Raw genomic sequence first — 26,955 nt, forward strand, 5'->3', positions numbered from 1 at the left:
AGCTAGCATTGATGGATCATTGCCCTGAACCTTGGGTACACCTGAGCCACAATCTGAATAGAAATAACAAGAGATTCAGTTGGGTGGCTGTTCTGGCTTTAGTTTTCCCATTATTGGCCTGTGCTTTCTTTCTGTTAAAGGTATATACAAGCTGCTACTTCTCCCAAGGACATAGTGATTGTAGTGGATACGAGTGGCAGCATGAAGGGGCTGCGGATGACTATCGCCAAGCACACCATCTCCACCATCCTGGACACACTGGGGGAGAATGATTTTGTTAATATCATTGCGGTAAATGTGCCTTCCTATTCTAGAATAGCTCTCCCCAGAAAAAAAATCTTTCTGCCTGTACTAGAATGACCTATACGTACAATCACTTGATGCCTCGCACTGTAGAATGATTCTCTTCTAGCTGGGGCTTCTAACCTAAACTGGACCAAGGATGGGTTTAAGGTATCCACAGAGTTTCTGAAATTGTGTGTAAAATGTGTGCATCCACTTTTCTGATTCCACAGATTTCATCAATTTCTCAGATGAGTCTGAGAATAAAAATTAAGAGACACTTGCCCTGAGCAGATACTTAACTCACCCCCATCCATGTGCTCTTGACTGGTACCCATCACTGGAACAGCCTCTCCATTATGCTTAGGATGAGTGAGCCCTGCGCTCTTGCTTTTTACATTCCCAGTCCCCCATCTTCTTCATCCCACCAAATCCAGACACATTAGGAGAAGGGGAATGTAGGTAGTGAGGGCTAGAAAGGGACCAGCAGACCTTGGTCCTGCTTGCATGGCAAATCTTCCTGAGGATAGCTCTAGACAGGATAGGTCTTCCTGTCCTAGAAAAATAATGAAGGAGAGGGATGAAGCAGAAAGAAATGGGAAGATAACAAGTCAGAAGAATGCTTTCAATGCAATGAAAGAGCAGACAAGTTCAGCCCTCCAAGGAGGCAGAGTTGACTGCCACCTTGGGGGCATCAATTTGAAGGCACCTGATGCAAAGCTTTCCCCATCATTCTGTCACATTGCTGAAAATGCTTGTCTTCAATGGAATTTATATATCTAGTAAAGAAATACCAAGGCAAAATGGTCTAACTTCAAAATGTTCATCCTGTAGGCATAAGAAGGGCCCCTCCCCCATCTCTGAATTGCTCCCCTGAGGCCTGCATCATTTACCCACCCACACCACCCCTGGACCTCGCCCTCCCCAACTCCACCACCTTTCCATCCCTAGACATGACTTGCAGCAGTGACAGGACAGTTACAAGGACAGGCCTCAGTCTTCCACAAGAGTGGGAGTGTGCTCCTCCTGCAGAGCCTGCCCCACCTTTCTCCCAGCCCTTCTCCTGCTTTCAGGGAGGAGAGGCAGGAGAAACATTTGTTCCCTACATTCCCCAAGAACACCCCAGCACTTGCCCTATAATCTGCCTGCACTCCTACCGCCATGTCACCATCATCTCCCTTTCTCTCCCTCTTGTATGTGAACAGAAGTAGATTAAAGACATCTTTAAGATTTGAATTCTAACTATAGGGAAATGGAGAGATTAAGAAAAAGAGGGCAGTAGTCATTCATTTCCCCCCTTCCCATTCCCTGTTGACAGCTAGAGGATCTTGATCATAAATGCAAGACAAAAGGTAAAAGAATTCAGTTCCTAATCCCTATACCCAGGCATTGGGGAGGGGTCAGAACATAGAAGAACTAGAAGGCTCTGGGATTCTTGTGGAAGGCACTTTGTCTTGTCCTAAGGGCGGAGACCAAAGGAATTCTCTCAGTGCCTTCAGGTTCTCTGGGTATTCTAGGAGATGGACATCACTCAACCATCTGAGAAGACCAAGATCAGGATTTGAGGAGAATTTTTAGAGTTAAAGCCCCACTGTCCCCTGTACCCCCTTCTCTCTACTCAGAAAAACTGCCAGAAGCATAGGGTACTCCAAGATAATATTACACAGGTGCCAAGTTAGCCTGTGAGTTTCCTGAGCTTCCAAACTGGTCCTATCTGTTCTGTCCCCTCTGCCCTCTGCAACTACAGTACAGTGACTACATCCATTACATCGAGCCTTGTTTTAAAGGGATCCTTGTCCAGGCAGATCGGGACAATCGCGAGGTGAGTGTCCACCATAGGTGAGTGCCTGATGCTTCTGAACCCCTGCTTGATTAGGATGGTGGGCAGTCACCTGAACAGCCTTCCTGACGGCCCCCTTTACTTATTCCCATTGCACTTGGAAAGAGGGAAAAGCAGTTACCCATGTAAATACCCCCAAGAAATTGCCTCATAAATATGCTGCCTGCTTATCAGAATAGTGAGCAAAGAGGGACCTCCCATCCAAAGGAAATCTCACTTATTCAGAACTGCTTTTTCACTCTGTGGATTATCCATGACTCAGTTTCCCTCTTTGCCTCCTCTGTGAGTCTTTCCACTGTATCAGTCCTCATGAAGAACTTCCCCAAAAGGAAGAGAAGTTCAAACCCATTGGATTGAGTCTTTCTCAAAGGCCAAGGAGGAGAGGATGTGGTAACTTTCTTGAAAGGAAAAGTTTGCAGGTCACAGATCCTTCTTTCTGTGACTGGAGAATTTGAGTTTGGCTTCTTCTTGAATCCCAGCCTCGGGTTGGACACTGGAGCCCCTGGCGGCCTCCATGGTTTCTTCTGTGAAATGCTCACCATCGGGTTATGTAGGTCTGGGTGCTGAGGATGCTGGGGATCTGGGCATTGGTTCCCAGCAGGTCTGCCTGAACTGTCCTCCCTGCTCTGGATGGGCTCACACTTGGCATTTCCTTCCAGTAGTGGGGATGTGTTTGCACCTAGCCACTTGCACTCTTTCTGTTTATCTTGGGGGCATTTAAGAAACATCTGTTGTAGGGTCCAGCCATGAAATTAGCTGGATCATGAAGAGATGGATCCTGTAGTCATGTTCTGGGCAAATAGCTCTAAACAGCCTCTGAAATTAAGACCACAGATGAAGGTTCCTTGGCCATCAATCCACTGACTCTCCTCTAATTTCTTACCCATGATAGCATTTCAAACAGCTTGTAGATGAGCTGATGGTCAAGGGTGTGGGGGTCGTGAACCAAGCCTTGACTGAAGCCTTCCAGATCCTGAAGCAGGTACCGACACCTGGTGAAGCTCCAGGAGAGTAAAGGGTTAGGAGACGGGGTGGAGGTGTGGGGGGGACAGTTGGGCTGTAGTCATGTTACCTGTCCTTTCCCCACACAGTTCCAAGAGGCCCGGCAAGGAAGCCTCTGCAACCAGGCCATCATGCTAATCACCGATGGGGCTGTGGAAGACTATGAGCCAGTATTTGAGAAGTACAACTGGCCTGACCGCAAGGTTACCCTTCTGGTAGAAGTCAAGGGGGCAGGGGAAGGGGCCAAGGGAAGCATTCTCTTACTGCCTGCATAGGATAACCAGTGGTGCCCAGAAAAACCAGGCCTGCCCTGAGTTCAAATGTCCTGCTCCATTAGACACATTGGTAAATGTCCCAGATTGGTGTTCCAAAATTATGGTGACCCTAGGCACAGAGGACTCATGTGAGAGAGTGTTCTGGGTGAGAGACCAGATGTGGTGTTCAGATGAAAACTGTCAGGCTGTGACCCTCCACGCTATACCTGGCTCACATTACCATGGTCCTGGCAAGTCCCATTGCTGCCTAGGCCTCAGGGTCCTTTCTGGTCAAAAGGATGAGAGTGGAGAATTCAAAGTCAGCAAAATGCTTGACCTGACATCCAAGACTCACATAAATAATATTAACACTACTTATGGCCAGGATCTATGTCTGCTGAGTGCATCTGTGTCTTGTGGATTAGGTTCGAGTTTTCACTTATCTGATTGGAAGAGAAGTGACTTTTGCTGACCGCATGAAGTGGATTGCATGCAACAACAAAGGTAGGTGGTGTGTGAGCAGAGCTGCTTGCAGCCTGTACCCAGTCATCGGAGGTTCTGAGCCACGGCTCCTGTATTGGGGCCTTACAGAGGTACTGTGTCAAGATAACAGTATCTGCCCCTCCTTCTAACTTGGAAAAATCTAGACAAAATGTAGATTGCCCCCGGAAACCTTGAGTAAATACATGATTACCCCTGCAGGACTCTAACTTATAAAGTCACCTGAAATGAAACTGAGAGGTCATCTGTCCAGTGTTTGCAGAAGAGAAAATTCTCTCTTCAAATAAAGCCTGTATGAATCATAATACAGAGTGATGCAGGGGTGAAACCTACAGTTTAAATGTCAGTTCTTTCTGATGTCTAGCCTCCATTCCTCTGTTGCAAATTAAGTCCATTTACTCTGGTTCTGCTTCTAGACAAAGCAGAGGGTCATAATTTTCTTTAGAATAATGTTTTGGGTGCAGTCCTCATCTGTCTCTGGCCAGAGCCAAAGATCTGGGCTTTGCAATGCCAACTTGGTCCCTATTGATTCGACCAAAGTTTATTGAGAATGCACTGTCATGCCTGGCAAAGTTTCCAAATTGTGGTCAGGATGGACTCAGTCTTGCTCTTGTTGCTGTCCAGCAGAGCAAACAGACAAATCAGCCATCAGTGGTGATATAAACTGTAAGGGCAGAGGGGCACAGACCTTACAGGGGCTGGGAGAGTGATGGGAGAGGCACTTCCCCATTTGGAGGTGGCAGGGAGGGCTTCCTAAAGGAAGAAGTGTCTATGCTGAGATATAGAGAACGGTAGGAGTCAGCCAACATAGAGAGCATTAAAGAGTGTTCCAGAGAGAGTGAAGATCATGTTCAAAGGGTCTGAGATAAGAGCATGCTGGGAATGGAAAGCAGTTTCACTTTTTGGAGGGTGGAATGAATGTTTTGTGGGAAGTGATGCACAATGAGACCAGACAGGTAAACATGTACTAAGGCATTCAGAGCCTTATAAGCCATTTGCTCTTTTAAATATCACTGTGGCTACAACCAAAAGTCTATAGCACCCCTCCCTGTAAACAAGGAAGGACAGTAGTCAGAGATAGGGGGGTCAGGGGACACCAAGCTACTGTCTTAGACTGGACCCCAATACAGAGCTGCCTGCAGGAGGGGGTGCTCTTGGGAGATGACCCTGTAAGGAAGTGAGGAGGGCATAATCATGAGAGGGTAAAAGAGCCACAAGGCCCCTGCTGCTCCTGTGGCATTTCTGGACTGAGAGGTCCCCCCACAGTTCTCCCAGATTAAGGCAGCACCACTGGCCTCCAGCTGCCCGCGGGAAAGGACACAACCTTGGGGGAAGTAGTTCCCTGTGGCCCAGGGCAGCTCCCAGTGAGAGCCCAACCTGTAAGCTGAGAGCAGCTGGGGGAGCATTTGTGGGCCCTGCAGAGTGATTCCAAGTTGAACCCCCAGCTTTTCACAACCACACAACCCTTTCCTCTTCCAGGCTACTATACACAGATCTCCACACTGGCAGATGCACAGGAGAACGTGATGGAGTACCTGCACGTGCTCAGCCGCCCCATGGTCATCAACCATGACCATGACATCACCTGGACAGAAGCCTACATGGACAGCAAGGTGGGGGCCTGACCCTGCTCCAGAGTTAGGGGCCCCAGGGAGTAATAGGTAACTTCCTGGGTCAGGAGAGGGGTGAGCAGAGCACCTCCTCAGGAGATGGCGTGAAGAGGTGAATACCTTCAGCCCACTAGAAGACCCATTGTATGCTACCCCCAGAGGCCCAGAAACCCTGTGAGCAGACATGCCCAAGGCTATTCTCCATGGATAGAACCCCTTTTCTCCAGACTTGTGCCACTTCTTCCCATTGTCCTCACCTCCTCATTGTTCTTCTCTCCTACCTGTTTCAGGAAGAAAGGTAGCCAACCAGTAATTCAAGATACTATGGCTTCATCAGGTGCTCCCCTTCCTGCACTTTCAGAGACTGCCTGTGGGTTGCAGTGATTTACACAAAGGAATAGATAGCCAAAGTAGATGAGATGTGTGGGGGCAAGAAGGACCTTCCTGGCACTTTTCAAATCATATCACATACATAGCTATCTGCTTCAGTGGTAGTCTCAGACTGGGATTGAGAGAGACCTGAACATAGTGGCTTAAATAAGAGAAAAGTGTACTTCTCTCTCATGTAAAAGAACTTTAGAGGTGGCATCCCAGAGCTGATGAGGAGCTTCCTGGTCATCAGGGACCCAGGCTGCTTCTTGCATCCCCTTGGTCAACCCCAGGGTCCTCCTGGTTCCAGTAGCTACTAAAACATTAGTTAACTGAAACTACTCACTTTCAGAAAACCTTACTTCCAAACTCTAAAGTGAAAAATCAGATGAGGAAGGGGAAGAGACTTGATGGTTAATGATCTATGCATAGTATAATGAATATAGACAACATCTTACTATACTTATGTAATGTAAATAACATCACTGCAATGGCAATCATGTGACAATATGTAAATGTATCAAAGCAACACCATAAGTTTACACAATATTATATGTCAAATATATTCAATTTTTTAAAAGTTATTCATTCTCCAAGAAAGTATACTATAGACTTCCATGGCTCAGCACCCTCCTTTGGTTGATCCTGATGAAGATCACACATATTAAACATACCTGTGCATGCCACCTGTGAGGACCTATCTTCATGATAAAGTGGGGTGCTTGTGCAGAGCCCCTTCCAAGGAGGCTGAAGGAGGCTGCACAATGAGATGAGGCAGTCAGGGAGGAGGGCCATTTGGGAGGTGTGGAATGATGTGGCTCTGGTGTTCTGAGTGACGAAGAGGTTGTGGGTCTGTCCCATGTGTGTTGGGAGTGACCCTGAGGTCAGCTACAACTATGCCTGCCCTTGAGCTATGCTTCCTCATGCATGTGCTTGTGTTTGTGGGTGGCTCTGTGTCAATGTCCTTCTCCCTCTTAACTGCCCTGGGCTGTCATTTGGATCCATAGCAGAGATTTCTGGGCATGTGTGTGATGTGCTCTTCCATGGCTCATGCTCATCGTTGGCATGGCCAAGACAAGAGTACTTCATGAGCATGTTTGGGAGCTGGGTTGTGGGCTCTGGAGTTTTGACACTTGTCCTGGTTTAGGACTATCGTTGCTAAGAGACACTGGCCTGGTCCCCTTTCCAGCCCACCTCTCTCCTTCAGCATTTCTGCCAGCTGTCCTTTTGCAGAGAAGGGGAACCTCACTTGTGGTTTCGTCTTCCTGTTGGAAGGTGACACTTCAGCGATAGTTGACATTGGTGACTGTGGGTCCTCCACACTATGGACTCTGAGATCTCTGTCCTTTGCTCTTTCCTCCCTGGCAGTTATTCACTTCACAGGCACAGAGCTTGATGCTCCTCACCACTGTGGCCATGCCAGTCTTCAGCAAGAAGAATGAAACAGTGAGTGGCTGCTCTCTGAGAAGTTCTAGAAGATTTTAAAAGTTGGGGTCCCTGGCTGGCATCATTAGACCAATGGTTCTTGATTGGATGGGCATCAGAACCACCTCAGAAGGGTTTCATATTCAGATTCCAAGCCCTATGCCCAACCATTTATATCGGAATCTCTTGGTTGGGAGGGGAGTGAGGGTGGGAGGTGGAGTGGGGTCCATACTTCCCAAACTCACCCCTTGATTCTGCTTAGTCATTTTGGGGTTGTCTTATTTCTCTGCACATGGGACCACTGTCCTGAGGATATAAGGCTAGAAAAGTCACCTGCCAACTTTCTGGCAAAACAACACTTAGCCTACCAGTTTGGACAGCCTCTAATTTGTAAAGGCCTCTGGTAAAGGACTTTCTAGAACTTCCATCCTCTATCTGGTCAGAAAATGTTTCCTTATAGGCCTTATGTGTTCAGAGCATCCATAGATTATGGTCCTTCAGATTCTGATACTCAGCCTCTGCTATGAAAATTAATATTTTATTCAACTTTGTATTTCTTTTAAATATTATGATTTAAATATTAATACTGGAAATTAATCTTCCCTGCAGCTGAGATTTCTCCTGGGGCCTCTTCCGGTAGGTTCTAGATTTTTATTCCAGAGAGCTCAGCCTAAAATCCAACTGCAGAGGAAGGGTCATATAAGGAAGTGGCTTATATCTTCCAGGTTCTGGGAAGGCCAAGGGTCCAGTCCAGCCCTGTGCACAGGGAAGCCTGGCCTTCCCCTGAACCAGGTATTTTTCTTTCCAGCGATCCCATGGCATTCTTCTGGGTGTGGTGGGCTCTGATGTGGCCCTGAGAGAGCTGATGAAACTGGCACCCCGGTACAAGGTGAGCCTGGATCAGATGCCTGAGTGGGGGGTCACAGGCTCCCTGGGAGCTGTGCTACCAGGCTCAGGAGTCTTTTTGCAGGCATTGCAGCCAAGCCCAGAGTTGGGATGGGGCCCCTCAATCCCACCCCACAGAGAAGTACAGGCACTGAGCCTGGTGGCAGTGGTTTGGATTTCTGGGACCCTGTGTCACCACCAGCTCTGACTTGCTCTGTGGGCTTCAGAAAGTTCTTTCCCTTCCTGGTGCCTCAGTTTTCAATCTGCTCCTCCATGCCATGCAGTCCTGTTTGGGGAACAAATGAGATTAAATCATCAAAGCACCTAGATAGAGCATGTGATGGGGAAGAGGCTGAGTAATGATATGCATTATTGTGGCTGCTACAAACACTAAAACTTAGAAAGGAATTCAAAATCAATGGCTAGAAGCATGACGCTGGCTCAGTTATATTCTTATTTGAAAAACTCACTGCTGTGAGCTGCCATCTTTAATAGTCCTGCAATCCAACCCTCACCCAGCTCCAGTTCTCCAGCCCAAACAACAGGTCTGATGCCCCTCAATCCCTGTTGTTTTGGCAGCTCGGAGTGCATGGATATGCCTTTTTGAACACTAACAATGGCTACATTCTCTCACATCCTGACCTCCGACCCCTGGTAGGTACAGATCTTACTTGCATTGGGATCTTAACTATATGGGATTTGGGGACAGTTCATAAAATCAGTTAAAACAATGAACATACATTGGGCTCCATTCAAGAACCCAATGGATAATATAAGAAAAAAAATTTAAGTCATGGTTTCCATCTTCAAACTGTTTGTAATCTAGCAGGAAAGACAAAACAAAAAAATAGGTGAACTGATTAATGAACAGTCCAGAAAGCATATAATGAAATGTGCAGTTTTCCCTGAAGGACAAGCTTCCACTTACATTCCTGTCACTGCCTCAGTTGCTCCACACTCCTCTTGGAGTCTTACAGTGGTATCAGCAGAACTCCAGGGACTGCCCCCTCCTCAAGGGGGTGTGAACATTGAGTTAACAATAAAAATGGCAAGGGAAGAGTCTCATGAGAGGTGGGGGGGGAGGGGCAGTAAAGCTGAGGCTCCCCAGAGTTTGTCTTGGGATGATATGTTCCTTAGCACTCCTGCCTCCTTCCTAGCTCGCTCCATCCTGATGCATGGGGCTGGGAACATTTTCACATGCATTCAACAGAACAACTGATGACCAAAAAAGTTGCATCATTCTATCTAAAAGTTCTGCCTCCAGTGCTAGGGGCTCCCTGATGCCTCTGGTCTGGGCACTTGGCTGCTATTGATGACAATGGCCACACCTTTCAGTGTGATTGTTCAGGGAAGTAGGAAGAAGGCAGTTAAGTCCTACAGGAACCTTAGCCCTTTCCCCTTAAAGTCTCACACTAAATTGAAATGGCAGCTGAAGACAATACCAAGCAGAGCATCTTTGTGAGAACTTACTAAGGGGCTCATCTGCCCCAGGTACCACTTGAAGAAATCATTCTAAGCCAAATTCCATTTCAATTTGGTTCAGATAGATACTGAGTGTCCATAAAGCAACTGACTGAGCTATTTAAGGCAAAATATAGAAGTTCATAGTAGAGATCAAGGCACACTGGAAGCCATGTTGTCTTCCCAATTCAGACTCTACTGGGCAAGCATCTGAACCCATAATGGGTCACTGACCTCTACCAGTGGGTTCTATAGGGAGCATTCCCAGTGGCAATAAGATGATTCACTAGGAAAAAAAATAATATGTCAATCATGGAGCTGACTTGTAAAATTGAAGGGCAATGGTCAGAAACTCATTGGTCACCATCTATATAATCTAGATGAATATAAGACTTCAACCAATCAATTAATATTGTGGACCTACTGGGTGCCTGACCTTATAACACTCTGAGAATACTATAAACAGAAGGTTATATCTAATTAAGGAAATAGAGTATACACAAATAGACTTGAACAAATGAAACGATTAGAGAAAAATAGCATGTAGAATATCATTACATAACAAACATTATTATGTAAAGCCACCATGATGAGATTCCTAAGGAAAACACTATCAATTTGTGGTAGGTATTAAGAAGAATAACAGTTAATTTAAAAAATAAAAATAATAGAGGATTTGCCTAGTAATAAACTGAAAGTGGATCAAGAGCCATACTTCTGGCCTGAAATCTCTCTGTCTGTGCTCCAAGTTATACAAAGTAGAACTGTGGTTTTAATAAAATGAGCTAAAGATGATCTTTCATGTATCATCAGGAATTAGAAAATAGAATTGAATGACGAGTATTGCACCTTACTCAAAAGAAACAGATCTGGTGTAAAATATGGCAGGGCAGTGCTGTTTGCTATAAGCACAGCATCACCAAGGCCAAGAACAGAAGCATCATCCAAGCATGGGTGCAGAGAAAAAGAGAAGAATGAAAGAATACTACTGGGGCCATTATCATGCAAATCTCCCAGAAATAAGGTGACACTTTCTTGAAAAAAGAAAAAACTGGCAGAAGCAAGATACACAGTGATAGGGGACTTCAGTCTTTTAAGCATCTTCAGGGCCCCATTCTGCTAAAAGTAGACCCTCTGATTAATTCTTAATTTACCCTGACAATAAACCATCCTGTTTCCTTTTTTGATCTATTATTAAACTAAACCTGGGAAGTGCTGCCAACCTAGTAGCAGGTACCTTGACAATATCTGTCTTGGTATCAGAGAGAGGGTGGCAGGGAGAGATGGAAGTCAGGGCCAAAAAACAACAACATTCAAAGACTTGATTAATGGCTCTATGTCAAGCTGGAGGGAGGTCTTTATTAGGCACTGTAGAATCTGCCTGTCCTTGGCTTTGTCCCATTCAAGAATTCAATCAACAAGATGAAAACATAGAAATCAGATGACACCAAGTCTGGAAAGTGTGGATAATACATTACGGGAGGAAATTAGTATTCAGGCAGTATTATAAACAATGGGCTGAAACTAACAAGACAAATATATTAGGATGCATGGAAAGTTCTGCAAAATATTCAATGCTCAAGCATAATATTGAAAAGATGCAATTTAACAGTGTACCATGTGAGGAAGGCCAAGGGCACTTAACTGACTGAAAACTCTATTTGGGCCATTAGGGCAGTGTAGCTGCCCTGAAAATCCAGTAGAATCAGAGGCAGCAGTCAAAGCCATACGATATTTTGGTCCACACAGGTCACACCCACACTACACTGGTCAGAACCCCATCTAAAATATTGACTTTCGTCCTGGGCACTTCATTTTGGGAATGACATGGACAAAGTAGAGCATATTCAGAGGGACCTGAGGGATCTACAACCTGAGAATGTTTAGCTTATAGAAGTGAAGTCAGGAGTAACAAGCACCTTCCAAACCTTAAGAGTTGTCAGGTGGAAAACATTATGTGCAGCTCCAGGGAAAGAATAAGACCAATGGTTAAAAGTAACAAGGAGCCAGATTTCAGCTCTGTATGGGGAAGAGCTTTCTAACGATTTAGAGCTGTCCAAAACCAAAACAGGCTGACTCACAAAATAGGGAGCTCCTCATCATGGGAAATACTCACTCAGAGGCCGTGAGACCATCTGTCACAAATGTTGGGAAGGGAAATGCTGCATCAGCTGGAAGGTTGACCCAGATAACCTTTAAAGAATCACTGAGATTCTTTGATTTTATGAATATATCTGTAAGGCTTTATAGCAGGGCCTTATGTTTTAACCTCATGTCTTTCTTCATGACCTGCCCACTCCAGTACAGAGACGGGAAGAAACTCAAACCCAAACCTAACTACAACAGCGTGGATCTCTCTGAAGTGGAGTGGGAAGACCGAGCTGAAACCGTGAGTGGGGAAAGCAGGAGAAATAGAAGCTGGTGTAGCTCTACAGCCAGTACTCAGGCCAGCTGTGGGGCCATGAGCTCTGAGACCACCCTGTTCCTCCCCATGGAGGCTTTCCAAGTCCAGACCAGAAGCAGTTCTGTATTACTGCTGTAATAACATAGCAGTATCTTACTGAATCCCAGGGGGTGCTGAGGCTGAATGAGCCATGTCTGTAAACCACAGAGGCTGAGCTCCAGTGGTATTTCATTCTGACTTTTGGGGTCAATAGCTCATTCAGAAAAAACTGTGTCTCAGTAATATGGCACTATGTTCTCTCATACATCAGTGTACTTGGGAGCATTATCTCGGTGAATGTCTGGAACTATAAGCTGAGTGGAACCTAGAATCATATCTATGTTCCCTCCTGTGTATTCTGCTTAAAGGAAAAAGGGAAGAACTGAAACTATTCCTAGGGATCACCTCCAGTCTGGTCAATAAAGCTCAGTGCCTTCCGCCCTCCAGTGTGAGCCAGGGAACTAATACCATTATCTTTCCTCTTGAAGCTGAGAACAGCCATGATCAATGGGGAAACAGGGTCTCTCTCTATGGACGTCAAGGTTCCACTGGACAAAGGGGTAAGGTGCTCGAAGGAAAGAACCAGGGTCTGGTACCAGGAAGGTAGCTTCCCAGTTGATTGAGATTTGGGGAGGTGACAAGGGACTTTGACCTAGCTTAATTAGAGCTTAAGTCTTGAGTGCTTGCTGTAGTCTATGGGGCTTGACTAGAGAGTATATCCAAACTGTGCATCAACCCCAGAGAAACATCAGGCCACAAAATGATCAGTTCTTTGGAGACTACCAAGAGAAGCAGTAGGTTTAGCTCAAGGCATTTACAACGCTTTTTTCTTCCTGATGCTGCCTGCTATTTGGCTCTTTTGTTGTTTGTTATGGAAAGGGGAAAAGCGACAGTTAATTTTATAAATTGTTAGCAACTCTTGAAATCGTGTTATATGGGAAGAGGTTGAAAATAATTGCCACTCCTTAGAGCTGATTTTCATCCACTGTAACCACAGATAGTCAAGAATCAATACACTCACTGATGCCATTGCTGTCTTCCCAGATCTACACATCATTTATAAAAGATCATTTCATCTTCTCATTTAAAAGGTTCCACTGCATTTGTGGTGAATTTTCATTGTCCCTTGACATATTTACAAATGTCACCTCCTCCCTCACAACCACCCCCACCTCCTCCTCTTGTTGCCCATCTGCCTCAGCTAAAAGAACACAGGCATCTGTCTGCAACAATTAGACCCAAGTTCTTCCACAAACACAAACCTCCATGGAAGCCAAACAAGAAAGCATTGGAAAGGAAAAGCAATTCATTGCATTCCCTTTAGACACATGGGCTGAATTTCACTGGGACCAGTATCTGATTTCTGTGGCAGTTGCCTGCTTTTTATAAGCTCTCGGCTGAGAAGAGCCTCCTTTAGGCAGACTGGACAATATCAATGATGTCACCAGTTATAGCAGCTCTTTCTCCTGATCCAAAAGAGTAAAGGTTTCTTCCATGTACCTCCACCTTTATCCCAGCAGACTCCTGCTTACAGGCATGAAGGAGCTCTTCCTTAGCCCAGCCCAACCAAAACATTTCAGGTAGCTATAATGAAAATTTTAACAGGCACATGGCAGACAGCAACTCCCAGATAGATTGGAATATAGCTATACTATATCTAATTCAGACTGACTTACAAAGTAGGTACAGTGTGTCTTCTATTCTTTCCTCCCAGTGCCCAATGTTCTCATGCTGCCTTCACACTTCTCAAAGCCACCAATTGAGCAAGAGTTCTAACCAGATCCAGACAGTCTGAACTTCTCCTCAAATTTCTGCCCATCCCTTTGAAATGTGTTCATTGCTGATAATAAACCATCCAGGTCAAATGTGCTATTTAACAAAAGCTTCCAGACATGTGGGTGCTTTAACATGAAGTAGGGTGATGCTGATCATGATCATGATATAATGCACATCTCATAGCACATAGGTGTTCATGCCTTACTACTACTAATAATAATAATAGTGGTAGCTAACATTTATTTGAAACTCGACTAAGCATGTTATAAGTATTCACTTAACATTCACAATCCTATGAAGTATATACTATCCTATCCCCATTTTATAGATGAGGAAATTTAGAGAGGCTAAAAACTTGCCCAGTCATCTAGATGATTAATTGCAAAGCCCTCATGTGTCTGATTCTAGACCACACACATTTTTTTTTGTGAGAGAGAGAGAGAGAGAGAGATTGAGAGAGAGAATCTTAAGCAGGCTCCGCACCCAGACTGGAGCCCAACATGGAGCTTGATTCCACAACCCTGGGATCGTGACCTGAGCTGATTTCAAGAGTCAGATGCTTAACCAACTGAGCCACTTAGGCATCCCTAGACCCCACACTCTTAACCACTAATGTTTAAGGCTTTTTTGTAGGAGTAGCCCTGAATTCTCTACTCACTCTCCAGCCTTAAAGACTTCCCAAGAGTCTCTTTAGAATTCTGTTTCCATCTTTAAAATTCATTGTCTTCTCCTCTCCCTCCACCTCATTATATCATAACTCAACTCTAATCTTTCATCTCTTTACTTCCATGCTCAGAAGCCATCACACCTGCACTGTGTGTGTAGGACATTTTGCTATGTGGTCACTACTGTGGTATCCAGCCTCCTGCTGCTCTGATCTATTATGAGGCCACTCTGCGATGTTGCTACATTTTTTTCACTACCAATTGCTCTGTCTGCCCAATGTGTCTTCTCTTTTTAAGAGTCACAGACAGTTCCATTGTTTTCTCGCCTGCCACTCTATCCCATCCTTCGCAGCTCAGTGGTGTGTCTCACCTCACAAACTCGTTCCTCACTAGAAACACTCTTCATATCTAGGCCAAGGGAAGCTTTCTTAAAGCATTGTGGGAATATCTGTCATCATTCAAGCCATCCTTCTGGCAGGTGTAGTTTGTTTTGTTGTTTTCTCTAGGGGATTTTACATGTATCCTTACTTCCCATGGATCAATTTAGACCTTTTTTCCTAAACACCAGACAGGTAAGTATGGTGGCATTCACAAGACAGTAATGGCAACCCAGCAAGATTTAGAGCAGGGCTCACAAACTCAAAAACCTATGGGGTCAGATAGGCTGTGTTCAGAAATGTGAGTAATAGAGACAAGCCTCAGTATTTGTGGTTCTGGGAACTGAAGAGTTACATGTATCATCTAAAGGAAACAACTAAGAATTTGTATTTTTTAATGTGCATTTAATTCCAAAAATATTGAAAACACAATCTGGGCCAATATCTAAGACATCAAATTGAAAGGAGTCCAGCTTTGGCTTGTAGGCCTCCTATTGGCCATTTTGATAGCTGTCTGTTTTCCCCAAAATGTGGACCAGTAATAGGTATCATAATTTCTAAACCATCAGTAGCATCCTGGGCAGATGTCCTAAGACATGTTTAAAAGAAAAGACAGGGACACCTAAGTGGCTTAGTCAGTTGAGCGTCCAACTCTTGGTTTCAGCTCAGGTCATGATCATGGGATCAAGCCCTGCATCAGGCTCCTCACTGAGCATAGAGTCTGCTTAAGAGTCTCTCTCTCTCTCTCTCTCTCTCTCTCTCTCTCTCTTTCTCTTTCCCTTTCTCTTTCTCTCTCCCCCACTCACACACACACTCTCAAAGAATAAAAGGAAGGAAGGAATGAAGTTCATTAGTTTAATTTAAAACTTTATTTAAAAAAAAAGAAAAAGAAAGAAAAAACAGGTAAAATATCCTGAAGTATCTTATCCGGCACGCTTTTTATCATTTTCATCTTGTTTGATAGTTTAGAACAAATAATTAGCAGTGGGAGAGGAAGAGAGATAGACAGTGTTATTTACTAGCCTTTAGATTTTTCCAAGTTAGCCCTGCTGATGGGTGCATGGTGTGTATACGCACACACACACACACACACACACACACCAGCAACTGACATAGTCAGTTAGGACAGATTTGCCGCATATTCCTCCAGTACCTTCTAATCCCTATGCACTGGATTCAGGGGGGTAGCTCTGTAGCACTTTCTCATTCTCTCTGTGTTACACACTCACTCATTCACTTTTTTTCCAGCAAAGGAAGGCAATATATTAAAGGAGGAGATTGTTTTGACACCTCTTTACTCATATTTTCCAAACCTCTCCAGTTCTTTCTGTTAACAAGATTCAGAGACAGCACCACTCCTCTCTTCCTTTTGCCTCAGCCTTAAAAGATTATCTCAAAGTTATGATTCTAGTTATGAGGGAGCAGCTTGCAATAGACTAATTCTCCAGTATATAACAATTATAAATTTGAACAAAATATTAAAAAACAAACATTTAAGGACATGCGAAAGTGGCCAAAAGCAGGCAGAAGCAAGGGTTGAAGAAGCTTCAACCCTTGAATCAAGAGAACTACACTGGGTGAAACACACATTTATGTGTTTTTTTTTTCTTAAGGGATGCCCCAGTCTGTTTAAATGAAATAGCTATAATTCAAGCAGAAAGCTATAGTTACCATCTTGAAGTATCAACTAACAGAACTTGGGCTCTCAGAGTGTATTGAAATGAAAGAAAATACCCTAGAAATAAGGGATCTTACAGGTAGGCTGGCCCTAATATATGTAAACAAACTCCTCTCAAATTCTTGACTGACCTTAAAGTACATATACGCAGGGGAGACTCTAAGTACCCAGGGGAAAGCAACAGTTGAAAGAGTTGAAAATCAGAACAAGGATTTCAACTGTTGCCTATGGTAATGAAGACAGTTTGGAGTCTAAGTCACACCAAGGTGAAGAGGCATGGTAAATACCTCAGGATTTTCTTTGAAAGCACAGAAGAGTTATGCTTTAGGAGCAAAAACTATGTCCCAAGACCAAGAGATTCACTCTAGACCTAAAGACAAAGTTGAAACAGACCCACCCTAACAAAAATGTAAATCCAAGCTTCCACATGCTCAAGGTGATCAGCTAATTATTTATCTGCTGATTAAAATAAAAATCAACACTTGTCAGAGGAAGACAAGGTATCTCCAACCTATTCTTTACAATAGCCAGTATAGCATAAAAATTAGCAGGTGCATGAAGAAAAAGGAAAATGTGACACATAGTTAAAAGAAAAAGCAGTCTTAGAAACTGACCCAGAGATGACCAGCTGTTGGATTAGAAGGACTTTATAGCAGATATAACACATTTGCACAAGGAATTAAAGGGCAGTCAGAGTGAGTGAATAAATGGAGAGTCTCAGCAGAGAAATGGTTGGGGTTTAATCAAAGTAGGTCCACTACAAGTGATATGAATATAGGGTTTTATTCCAGGGGTTAAACATTATGAGATTGTTATTGTTGGTAAAGAAGTTTGTAAGGCTGGTGTCTCTGCATCTAGTGGTGAGTTTGAAGTCAGCATAGGTCAGTAGGACTAGCGATTTGAAAGGAAAGCTGGATGAAATGGTGGGGGGGGGGGTGGTGCAGGGGAGGGAACAAGAACAGACTGAAACCCATGAGGAAAAATAGGAAGCATAAACACAACTAAAACCCACATCTGTCTCTCACTACCTCTAATCTCAAGGATATGGGCAATCTGCAAGAAAGAGCTAATGCCATTCTTGTGGAGCTGCACAGTCACCAGGCTCAGATCTCAGGAAAGCTGAAGGAGGAGATCCAGTGGCAGCTGGGGAAAGTTTCTGTTGGGAAAGCCCAGAGATCAGAGCAAGCTGCAAGTGCTCGATATGCTATACTTACCTTTAGCGTGTAAAATGGCTGCTACTTCCCTTCTGCCTTACAAATCTCATGCAAACTTCTCTCTTGGCCAGCCCTAACTTGGAACCATTCAGGGAAGTAAGTCTGGAAATGTAGATCCAGCTTAGTTAATTTGACACAGTATATAAAACCACCACAAGAACCAAGTGGAAATTCTAAAATTGATGAGTACAATATCTGAAATGAAATTTTTACTGGATGGGCTTATCAGCAGTTGGAGGAAAAAAGGACAGTGAATTTGAAGACAGATAAATAGAAATTATCCATTCTGAAGAACAAAGAAAATTTTGAAAAAATGTTTGAAAAAAAAATTATCCCTCAGTTACCTATGGTCTGGCATTATGTCCTTAGAGTCCCAGAAGAAGGGAGAAGAAATGGAACAAAGATATTTGCAAAAAAGAATGCCCCAGATATCTTGAATTTGGTGAAAAACATCACCCAGAAGATATAAAATTTTCAGCAACCCCCCAAGCAGATAAAAAGAAAAAGAAACCACATCTAGGCTCACCATAATATACCAGCTGAAAATCAAAGATATAAGAAAGTCTTAAAAGAAGCTAGAGGAAAGCAGTAATAAAATTATGGCTGACTTCTCATCAAAAACAATATAAAATAAAATGTTTTAAATGCCAAAAGGAAAAAAAAACTCTCAACCCAAATTTCTATGTATGGAGAAAATATCCTTCCAAAAGATGTGTATTTAGACATTTTCTTATAAAAGAGAACAGAGTTTATCACCATCAGATCTGCCCTATAAGAAATGCTTAAGGAAGTTCTTGAGGCTGAAGAAAAATGACACAGATGGAAACTCAGATCTATATGAGGAAATGAACAGCACTGGAAATGGTAAATGTGTGCGCTAATATGAGACTTTTTTTGAACTCCTCAAAAAGACAACTATTTAAAGCAAAGGTTTTGAAATTGTATTGTAGGGCTTATAATGTACCCAAGTATAAGATAAATGGCAATGATAGCACATAGTGGAATTATCCCAAGAATGTAAGGCTAGTTTGACATTCAAAAAAGTCAATTAATGTAATTCATTACATTAACAGCATAAGGGAAAAGCGCCATATGGTCATCTCAATAGATGCTGAAAAAGCATTTGACAAAATTTAACTGGAAACAAAAGGAAACTTCTTCAATCTGGTAAAAGGCATCTATGAAAAGGCTAACTTTAAATGGTGGAATATTAAACACTTTCTCCCGAAAAGTGTGAACAAAGGAAAGATGTCTGCTTTCACCACCTCTGTTCAACATTGCACTGGACCCTGCAAGGATCTATCCTTACAATAGGTAAGGAAACAAAAGGCACAAAAATTACAAAGGAAGAAGTAAAACTGTCTTTATTCATAGACAAGATGATTGCTTACACAGAAAATTCCAAGAATCTGCAAAACAACTACTAGAACTAACAGATAAATTTAGCAAGTTGACAGAACACAAGATCAATACTATAAAAATCAATTGCATTATATATATCAGCAAACAATTGGAAATAAATTATTTTTAATTTCAAATTTCAATAGCATCAAACAACATAAAAAACTTACGAATAAATTTAACAAAGTCATATATGACCTCTACGCTCAAAACTGCATAATGTTGCAGAAAGAATGTCAAAAAGTTAAATTAATGAAAAGATATAACCATGTTTACAGGTTGTTAGTCAATATTGCTAAGTCATCCATTCTCCATCCATCAGACTGACCAGTAGATCCAATACAATCCCAATCAAAATTTGAACAGACTTATTTTAGATATAGCATAAGAAGTGAACAGGAGAAGGTGATTCTAAAACCTATATGAAAATGTAAAGGACCTAAATAATGCCCAAAATGACCTTGAAAAATAAGAACAAATTTAGATGTTTCGTACTATGTGATTTCAAAACTGACTGTAAACCTATAGTAGCCAAGCAGGGTGGTATTGACATAAAAATAGACAAAATAGGGGCACCTGGGTGGCTCAGTCAGTTAAGCTCCTGTGACTCTTGATCTCAGCTTAGGCCATGATCTCCTGGTTCATGAGATCGAACCCCACACTGGGCTCTGCACTGACAGCACAGATCCTGCTTGGGATTCTTTCCCTCTCTCTGTCCCTCCCCTGCTTGTGCTCTCTAAACAAACAAACAAACAAACAAAAAGAACCCAGAATAGACGAAGGGATAGAGAATCCAGAAATAAACTTACATATTGTCAACTGATTTTCAACAAAGCCACCTTGTCAAATCAATGTAGAAAGGAAAGTCTTTTTAACAAATGGTGCTGGAACTACTAAATAAATGTATGAAAAAAATAGTGAGCCATATCTCACACCATAAAAAAAATTAACTTGAGGGGCACCTGCATGGCTCAGTCAGTTGAGTGTAGGATTCTTGATTTCAGGTCAGGCCATGATCTCACACAGTTCATGGACTTGAGCCCCATGACGGGCTCCAGCCACTCTGGCAGTGCACAACCTGCTTGAGATTCTCACTCTCCCTCTCTCTCTGCTCCTCCCCTGCTCTCTCTCAAAATGAATAAACTTAAAAAAAAATTTTAAAGAAAAATTAATTTGAGATGGATCATAACCTCAATGTAAAAGCAATAATTGTTAGTCTTCTATAAGAAAACATAGAAGATCTTTACGACCTGAAGTTATCCAAAGGTTTCTCTTTTTTTTTAAGTTTATTTATTTACTTTGAGAGAGGGGGTGGGGGGAAGAGCAGAGAGAGAGGGAGAGAAAATCCCAAGCAGGCTCCACACTGTCAGCATAGAGCCCAGTGTGGGGCTTAGTCTCACGAACTGTGAGATCATGACCTGAGCCAAAACCAAGAGTCGGAGGCTTGACTGACTGAACCACCCAGGCACCCTTATCCAAAGATTTCTTAGATAAAACATGAAGAACACGAAACATAAAATAAGATTTGATAAATTGTATTTCATCAAAAGCAACAAGTTCTGCTCATCAAAAGGCACCATTAAGAAAATGAAAAAGCAAGGCTCAGACTGTGTCCAGAATACATAAAGAACTTGTACAGATTGTTAACAAAAAGACTAACAACCCAATAAAAAATGGGCAAAATACTTGAGCAGACCCTATGCATCCTTAGTCATCAAGGAAATGCAAACTAAAGCTGCAGTCAGATTCCATTCCATACCTTCTGCTAGAATTTAAAGGACAGATAACACCACATCCTGACAAAGATGTAGAGAAATTGGAACTCATATATTGCTAGTGGAAGTATAATAAAAACAACTTTGGAAGATTGTTTGGCAGTTTTTTATGAAGGCAAACACTTTTAGCATATCACCCAGAAATTCCATTCCTAGGTATTTATCAGGCAAAATAAAAACATGTCCACAAGAAGACTTGTCAATAATATTTGGAGCAGCTAAAGCTGCTCAGTATAGCCCCACACTGGAAACACTCCAGATGCCCATCAATAGGTGAATGTAAAGGCAAGCTGGCATGCCCACACACTGGAGCGCTACTTAGCAACAGAAGGAAACACACTGCTGATACACACAACACGGGTGGTCTTGAAGATGTTATGTTGTGCAAAAGAAGCCAAGCACAAAAGGTACACACTGCAAGGACAGACAAACCTAATGTAAAGTGATAGAATTCAGAACAGAGTTCACCCTTGGAGGGGTGGGGTGGGGATGGGCTGGAAGGAGGCAAAGAGATTTTTAGAAGATGCAAACATTCCATATCTTGACTGGGGAGGTAACTACATGGGTATATATATATTTATCAAAACTAATGGAAGAATACAATTAAGATCTGTACATTTTGCCTTTTTCTTTAATAAATCAAAAAAGGAGGGGCCCCTGGGTGGCTCAGTCAGTTAAGCGTCCGACTCTTGGTTTCAGCCCAGGTCATGATCTTGCGGTTTCATAAGGTCAAGCCCTGCATTGGGCTCTGCACTGGCAGCATGAGGCATGCTTAGGATTCTCACTCTCCCTCTCTCTCTGTGCCCTGCCCCAACTTGCACTGTCTCTGTCTCTCTCAAAATAAATTTAAAAAAATCAAAAAAGGAAAAATTTTATTTTTTTTCAATATATGAAGTTTATTGTCGAATTGGTTTCCATACAACACCCAGTGCTCATCCCAAAAGGTGCCCTCCTCAATACCCATCACCCACCCTCCCTTCCCTCCCAAACCCCATCAACCCTCAGTTTGTTCTGTTTTTAAAAGTCTCTTATGCTTTGGCTCTCTTCCACTGTAACCTCTTTTTTTTTTCCTTCCCCTCCCCCATGGGTTTCTGTTAAGTTTCTCAGGATCCACATAAGAGTGAAACCACATGGTATCTGTCTTTCTCTGTATGGCCTATTTCACTTAGCATCACACTCTCCAATTCCATCCATGTTGCTACAAAGGGCCATATTTCATTCTTTCTCATTGCCACATAGTACTCCATTGTGTATATAAACCACAATTTTTTAATCCATTCATCAGTTGATGAACATTTAGTCTCTTTCCATAATTTGACTATTGTTGAGAGTGCTGCTATAAACATTGGGGTACAAGTGCCCCTATGCATCAGTACTCCTGTATCCCTTGGGTAAATTCCTAGCAGAGCTATTGCTGGGTCATAGGGTAGGTCTATTTTTAATTTTTTGAGGAACCTCCACACTGTTTAAAAAAGGAAAAATTTTAAAGGTAATCTCCAGTTCTGACCCTCAAGCCAGCCCCATCTTGGAACACCGGGCTCCTGAGGCCACCACAGCCCTTCCTGGCCCCCAACTGCCCCAGCACCACTGTGAGGGAGGCTCTGACTGAGACAGTGGAGGCAGGAACATTGTGGGGATGAAGCTGGTGCTGGAGAACTGTTCATTCAGGTTTGATCTAAAGCTGGTTTCTTCCAGAAACAAACTTTTTTGCCACCCAAATTCCACTGCACCCCCTTCGGACATCTTGTTCTAAAAGCCAGAAAGAAGTGAAGGGAATAAGAACATGTGGCTTTCCCAACAGCGTAAACTTCTCATGGACAGGACAATCCACAGGACTTCAGACCCCAGAGCAAATCTTGCTCTTCCCTGGACCCACCCCTCTCCAGTAAAGTCACACTCACCACCTCATGGCAGCCTTATGCATGGGGTGCTATTATTAATCCTGATTTACAAATGAGAATTCTGAAGCTTAGAATTGAAGTGAAACAGCTCACCCAAGAGCACACAGCTTGTAAGTGGCCGAGCTGGCTCTAAATCCAGGTCTGCCTGATGCCCAGCCCAGGCCCTGAACCACCGTGTGAACTACCTGATGCCCTAACTTACACAATTCTACTGAAACTGAAAAGATGGCAGCTTTAAAAGGAAAAAGAAGTTGTAAAAGAGTGACGTAGCCCTGGGAAGGGGTTAGTGGAGGGAATCATGCTCCCTCTCCCTCGGCTGTATTCCAGAAAGGGGGAGGTTGTAGGTGGGTCATACACAAATGAGCTCCAGAAGCTTTTAGCACCAGCTGGTCCTGTATGAACCCTAGCATCGCTGTCCACACCTGCACTGTTCAATACAGTAGCCACTAGCCATGTTGGCTATCTAAATTTATATGAACTCAACTAAAACTTAAAACTTCAGTCCCTCAGTTGCACATTTCAAGCACACAATAGCCTCACATGGCTAACAGCCACTTCGTGGGACAGCAAGGGTGTAGACATTGGTCCTTTAATCAGGCAGCCCCAAGGCTACAGCCTGCTGGGCCTGGTGGTCAACAAGGTGACCATGGCCCTGGCATGCCCCTGGCAGTCAGGGAAAGGGGTCAGAGGTGAAGGAAGTGGCACAGAGACAATGAAAGCCAAGGGCATTAGGTGAGGAGGTAAGTGGCATGGTCAGGCACTTCTCTCTCCAGCAAACCTCCTTTTCTTTTCTCTCTTTCAGAAGAGAGTTCTTTTCCTGACCAATGACTACTTCTTCACAGACATCAGTGACACACCTTTCAGGTGAGGGACCCATGTTTTATTTGGAAGGGAGATGTGGGATGGCTGGAACATAAATTCCAATAACTCCAAGCAGAAATTCCAGGTCTGGGGAATGAATTTACTCATATTTAGTTGGCAATTTTATGGTAACAGAAAAAAACCCCAGGCTTGCCTTCAGGAAACTTGAGGTCTAGACCTGCTTTGTCAGTGTATCCTACTTTGCAGGGTCTGGAGCCAAACTGCCTGGGTTTGGGTCCCAATTGCACCCCTAGCAGGCTGTGTGACCTTAGTCAAGTTACTAACTTCTCTTTGCCTTTGATCTTGTTTGTAAAATGAAGGTAAAAATAGTAGCTACTTCTTTGTGGTTTGTAGGACATAATCTACTTAAAGATCTTAAAGCGATGCAATGTAAAAGATTGTAAGATGAAAGATCAAATCTGAAAATCTCTTTGGTTCCTTCCAACTGTTGTCAACATGAGGCATTATACACCTTAGGAAACAAATAGCCCTTATCTCTGAATTACCTCATTTCTCAAAAAAGTGTGGTGCCCAACCTGACTGCTCATTAGAATACCTGAGGAATTTTGCAAAACTGTCAATGCCCTGGCTCCATCCAAACAAATGAACTCAGAATTTCTAGGATATACCTGTAATTCAGATATTCAGCAAACATTAACAGCAGTGTTCTACTAGGAGAGAGAGGAGGGCATGGTGGTGTTCACCAGGCAGGAAAGCAGTCTCCTATTTGTGAAAGCCTGTGAGACATAGAAACCTCTCCACATTTCAGGAGGTCCCTGAGAGGTTTTGGATGAATCTTGTCTAAAATGGTAGGTGATGGGGCATCTGGTTGGCTCAGTTAGTTGATTGTCCAACTTCGGCTCAGGTCATGATCTCACAGCTCATGGGTTCAAGCCCCGCGTCGGGCTCTGTGCTGACAGCTCAGAGCCTGGAGCCTGCTTTGGGTCTGTGTCTCCCTCTCTCTCTCTGTCCCTAACCCACTCACATTCTGTCTCTGTCTCTCTCAAAAATAAGTAAACATTAAAAAAAATTTTTTTTAATAAATAAAATTAAATGGTAGGTGATGGGGGTCTTGACCTACAGAACTGAGAGTCCTTCTCAGGAAGAGAGGTTGATGGAAGCATAGAACTGCTGCTTTAGTTCTAGAGGAGACAACTTGTGAGGCCAGGGGCAACATTCATACAGTCCAAGTTGCTGAAGGCCAAGGAAGTAGGCTGGACATTGCTTGGCCCTTGTTGCTGCTGAGCACTTGTGTTCTCTGTTCTCCCCATAGCCTGGGAGTGGTGCTGTCCAGGGGCCATGGAGAGTACATCCTCCTGGGGAACACAACTGTGGAAGAAGGTGGGTCTGTGCCCAGTACTGGTGGGCAGTGTGGGAGGAAAATGGATTCTCCTGGGACACTGAGCAGGGCCAGCCTGGGGCAGAGCCAGAGTCTCCCAGGTCCTGGACTTGAGCAAACTCTCAGAGCAAGGCTGCCTGGTGAGAAGGGGTCTGTGTGTCCTGTGTGCCAGGGCTGCAGGATCTGCCAGTCGGTTGTCAAAGCCGGCAAAGCCTAAGACTTGCCATTGTGGAAAGCTTTGGTGGACCAGAAGAGGTAGGTCAACGGGATATGTTTCTTCTTTGAACAAAGCTGAATTTCACCTAAGTCATGACAAAGGAGGCCGGAAAGAGTAAAGGAGCAAATCTGTAGCCGTTGGATAAGGCTAACAAAACAAAGTACCACCAACTGGGTGGCATAAGCAACAGAAATGCTTTCTCTTGCAGTTCTGGAGGCCATGACCCCTCCAACACCTCCAGAGCAGGATCCTTCCTGGCCTCTACCTCCTGATTGCCCCAGGCATTTCTTGACTTGAAGCTACAGTTCTTCAGTCTCTGTCCTCACCATCACATGTAGCTTCTCATCTGTGTCTCTCTATTTAACCTTGTACAAGGACACCAGTCATATTGGATTAGGGCCCACCCTAATGACTTCATCTTAACTTGATACGTGCCATGACATTATTTCCAAATAAGGTCACATTCACAAGTAGTGGGGTTCATACTTCAACATATCTTTTGGGGGGGACACAGCTGAACCCATAGTAGGGAACTTATGGGAAGTGAACTGAGAGGGGCAGCAAGGAATGGTGGGGAAGGATGGGGGACAAGGTCCCCACCCTCCCTAACCCAACCTGTTCTTTACTTACAGCTGCCTGAGCACGTTGAGAGAACAAAACTAATATCCGGGATTCAGGGATATCTCAGGAAGTCCTGGGATGGTTTGGTCACAGTTCCATTTAACACCCACATTCTGTCCATTCTTCCTTTATCATCTCTTGAGTGCATCTCATGTCTCCATATCCCTGCCACCGCCCTAGTCATTGTCACCTTTCTCCTGGATAACCACAGCAGCCTCCAACTGGTCTCCCTGCCTCTCTCTTCCTGTAAATCTCTGCCAGAGAGATCCATCTAGAAATGCCAGATCAGATTGTGTCACTGCTAAATGACCTTTAATGGCCTTCTAGGGTTTTTTTCTATTTTTGGTCATTTCTCCGTGCACTAAGCTTTAAGATCTTCCCATGTGCTTTGCTCTCCCCTGAAATGCTCTCTTCTCCAGTGCCCACCCTCTTAGCCCACCTAACTTGGACCCACTCTTCATGTCCCAGTGTAGATGTCACTTTTCCAGCAGCTGTCCTTGGCAGACCCCCTGTGCCCAGCCACATGCTCCCATGTGACCCCTGCATTCACCCTTTCACAGCATACATCCATGGCATTAGACCACACTCCTTCCCTGTCTTCCACTGTCCCCAAAACGATCAAACTCCCTGGGCCTCCATGGTGCATTCTCTCTTCCTATACTTTTCTTTCTGTACTTAGATATTCTCAGGGCACATTCCTGCAGGGGACAGAGACCAACTTCCATGGGTGAGACCAACCAGTGATCCAAGGACTTGGAATTATGGACTCAACCAGGCTTACTGTGGGGAAAGGAACATCACCCTGTAGCTATTTGCCTTATGTCTATGTCAGTCCAGTACCCCTTTTAATAACTCCACAAATTTCCCCTTGGTATTCCTATCATCCTTTCCTTCAATTTAACAAACCTCAATTGAGCACCTATTTTTGAGGACTGAGTAGGTGCTCAGTAGGGCAATTGTTCATTTACTCATTCAATCAACAAACATACACTGAGCACACGGTTAGTGTAGGTACATCAAGAGGCTACAGAGATTACACAAAACAGACTTGGCCCATC

At 43.7% G+C, this 26,955-nt stretch overlaps 1 protein-coding gene across 1 annotated transcript in view; it reads left to right on the forward strand.

Annotated features, from left to right (window-relative positions):
* CACNA2D4 (calcium voltage-gated channel auxiliary subunit alpha2delta 4) overlaps positions 1–26,955 on the forward strand; it is a 112,415-nt gene that overhangs the window by 24,553 nt on the left and 60,907 nt on the right. Inside the window, exons 8-20 of the mRNA XM_027073950.2 lie at positions 141–291; positions 2,030–2,104; positions 3,015–3,104; positions 3,214–3,327; positions 3,804–3,882; positions 5,359–5,492; positions 7,227–7,304; positions 8,092–8,172; positions 8,748–8,822; positions 11,932–12,018; positions 12,561–12,632; positions 23,662–23,723; positions 24,994–25,061. Of these exons, the coding sequence (XP_026929751.2) occupies positions 141–291; positions 2,030–2,104; positions 3,015–3,104; positions 3,214–3,327; positions 3,804–3,882; positions 5,359–5,492; positions 7,227–7,304; positions 8,092–8,172; positions 8,748–8,822; positions 11,932–12,018; positions 12,561–12,632; positions 23,662–23,723; positions 24,994–25,061 (1,166 nt within the window). The remainder of the gene's footprint in view (positions 1–140; positions 292–2,029; positions 2,105–3,014; positions 3,105–3,213; positions 3,328–3,803; positions 3,883–5,358; positions 5,493–7,226; positions 7,305–8,091; positions 8,173–8,747; positions 8,823–11,931; positions 12,019–12,560; positions 12,633–23,661; positions 23,724–24,993; positions 25,062–26,955) is intronic.

Source organism: Acinonyx jubatus, chromosome B4 (assembly GCF_027475565.1).
Source record: "Acinonyx jubatus isolate Ajub_Pintada_27869175 chromosome B4, VMU_Ajub_asm_v1.0, whole genome shotgun sequence".
Lineage (NCBI taxonomy): Eukaryota > Metazoa > Chordata > Mammalia > Carnivora > Felidae > Acinonyx > Acinonyx jubatus.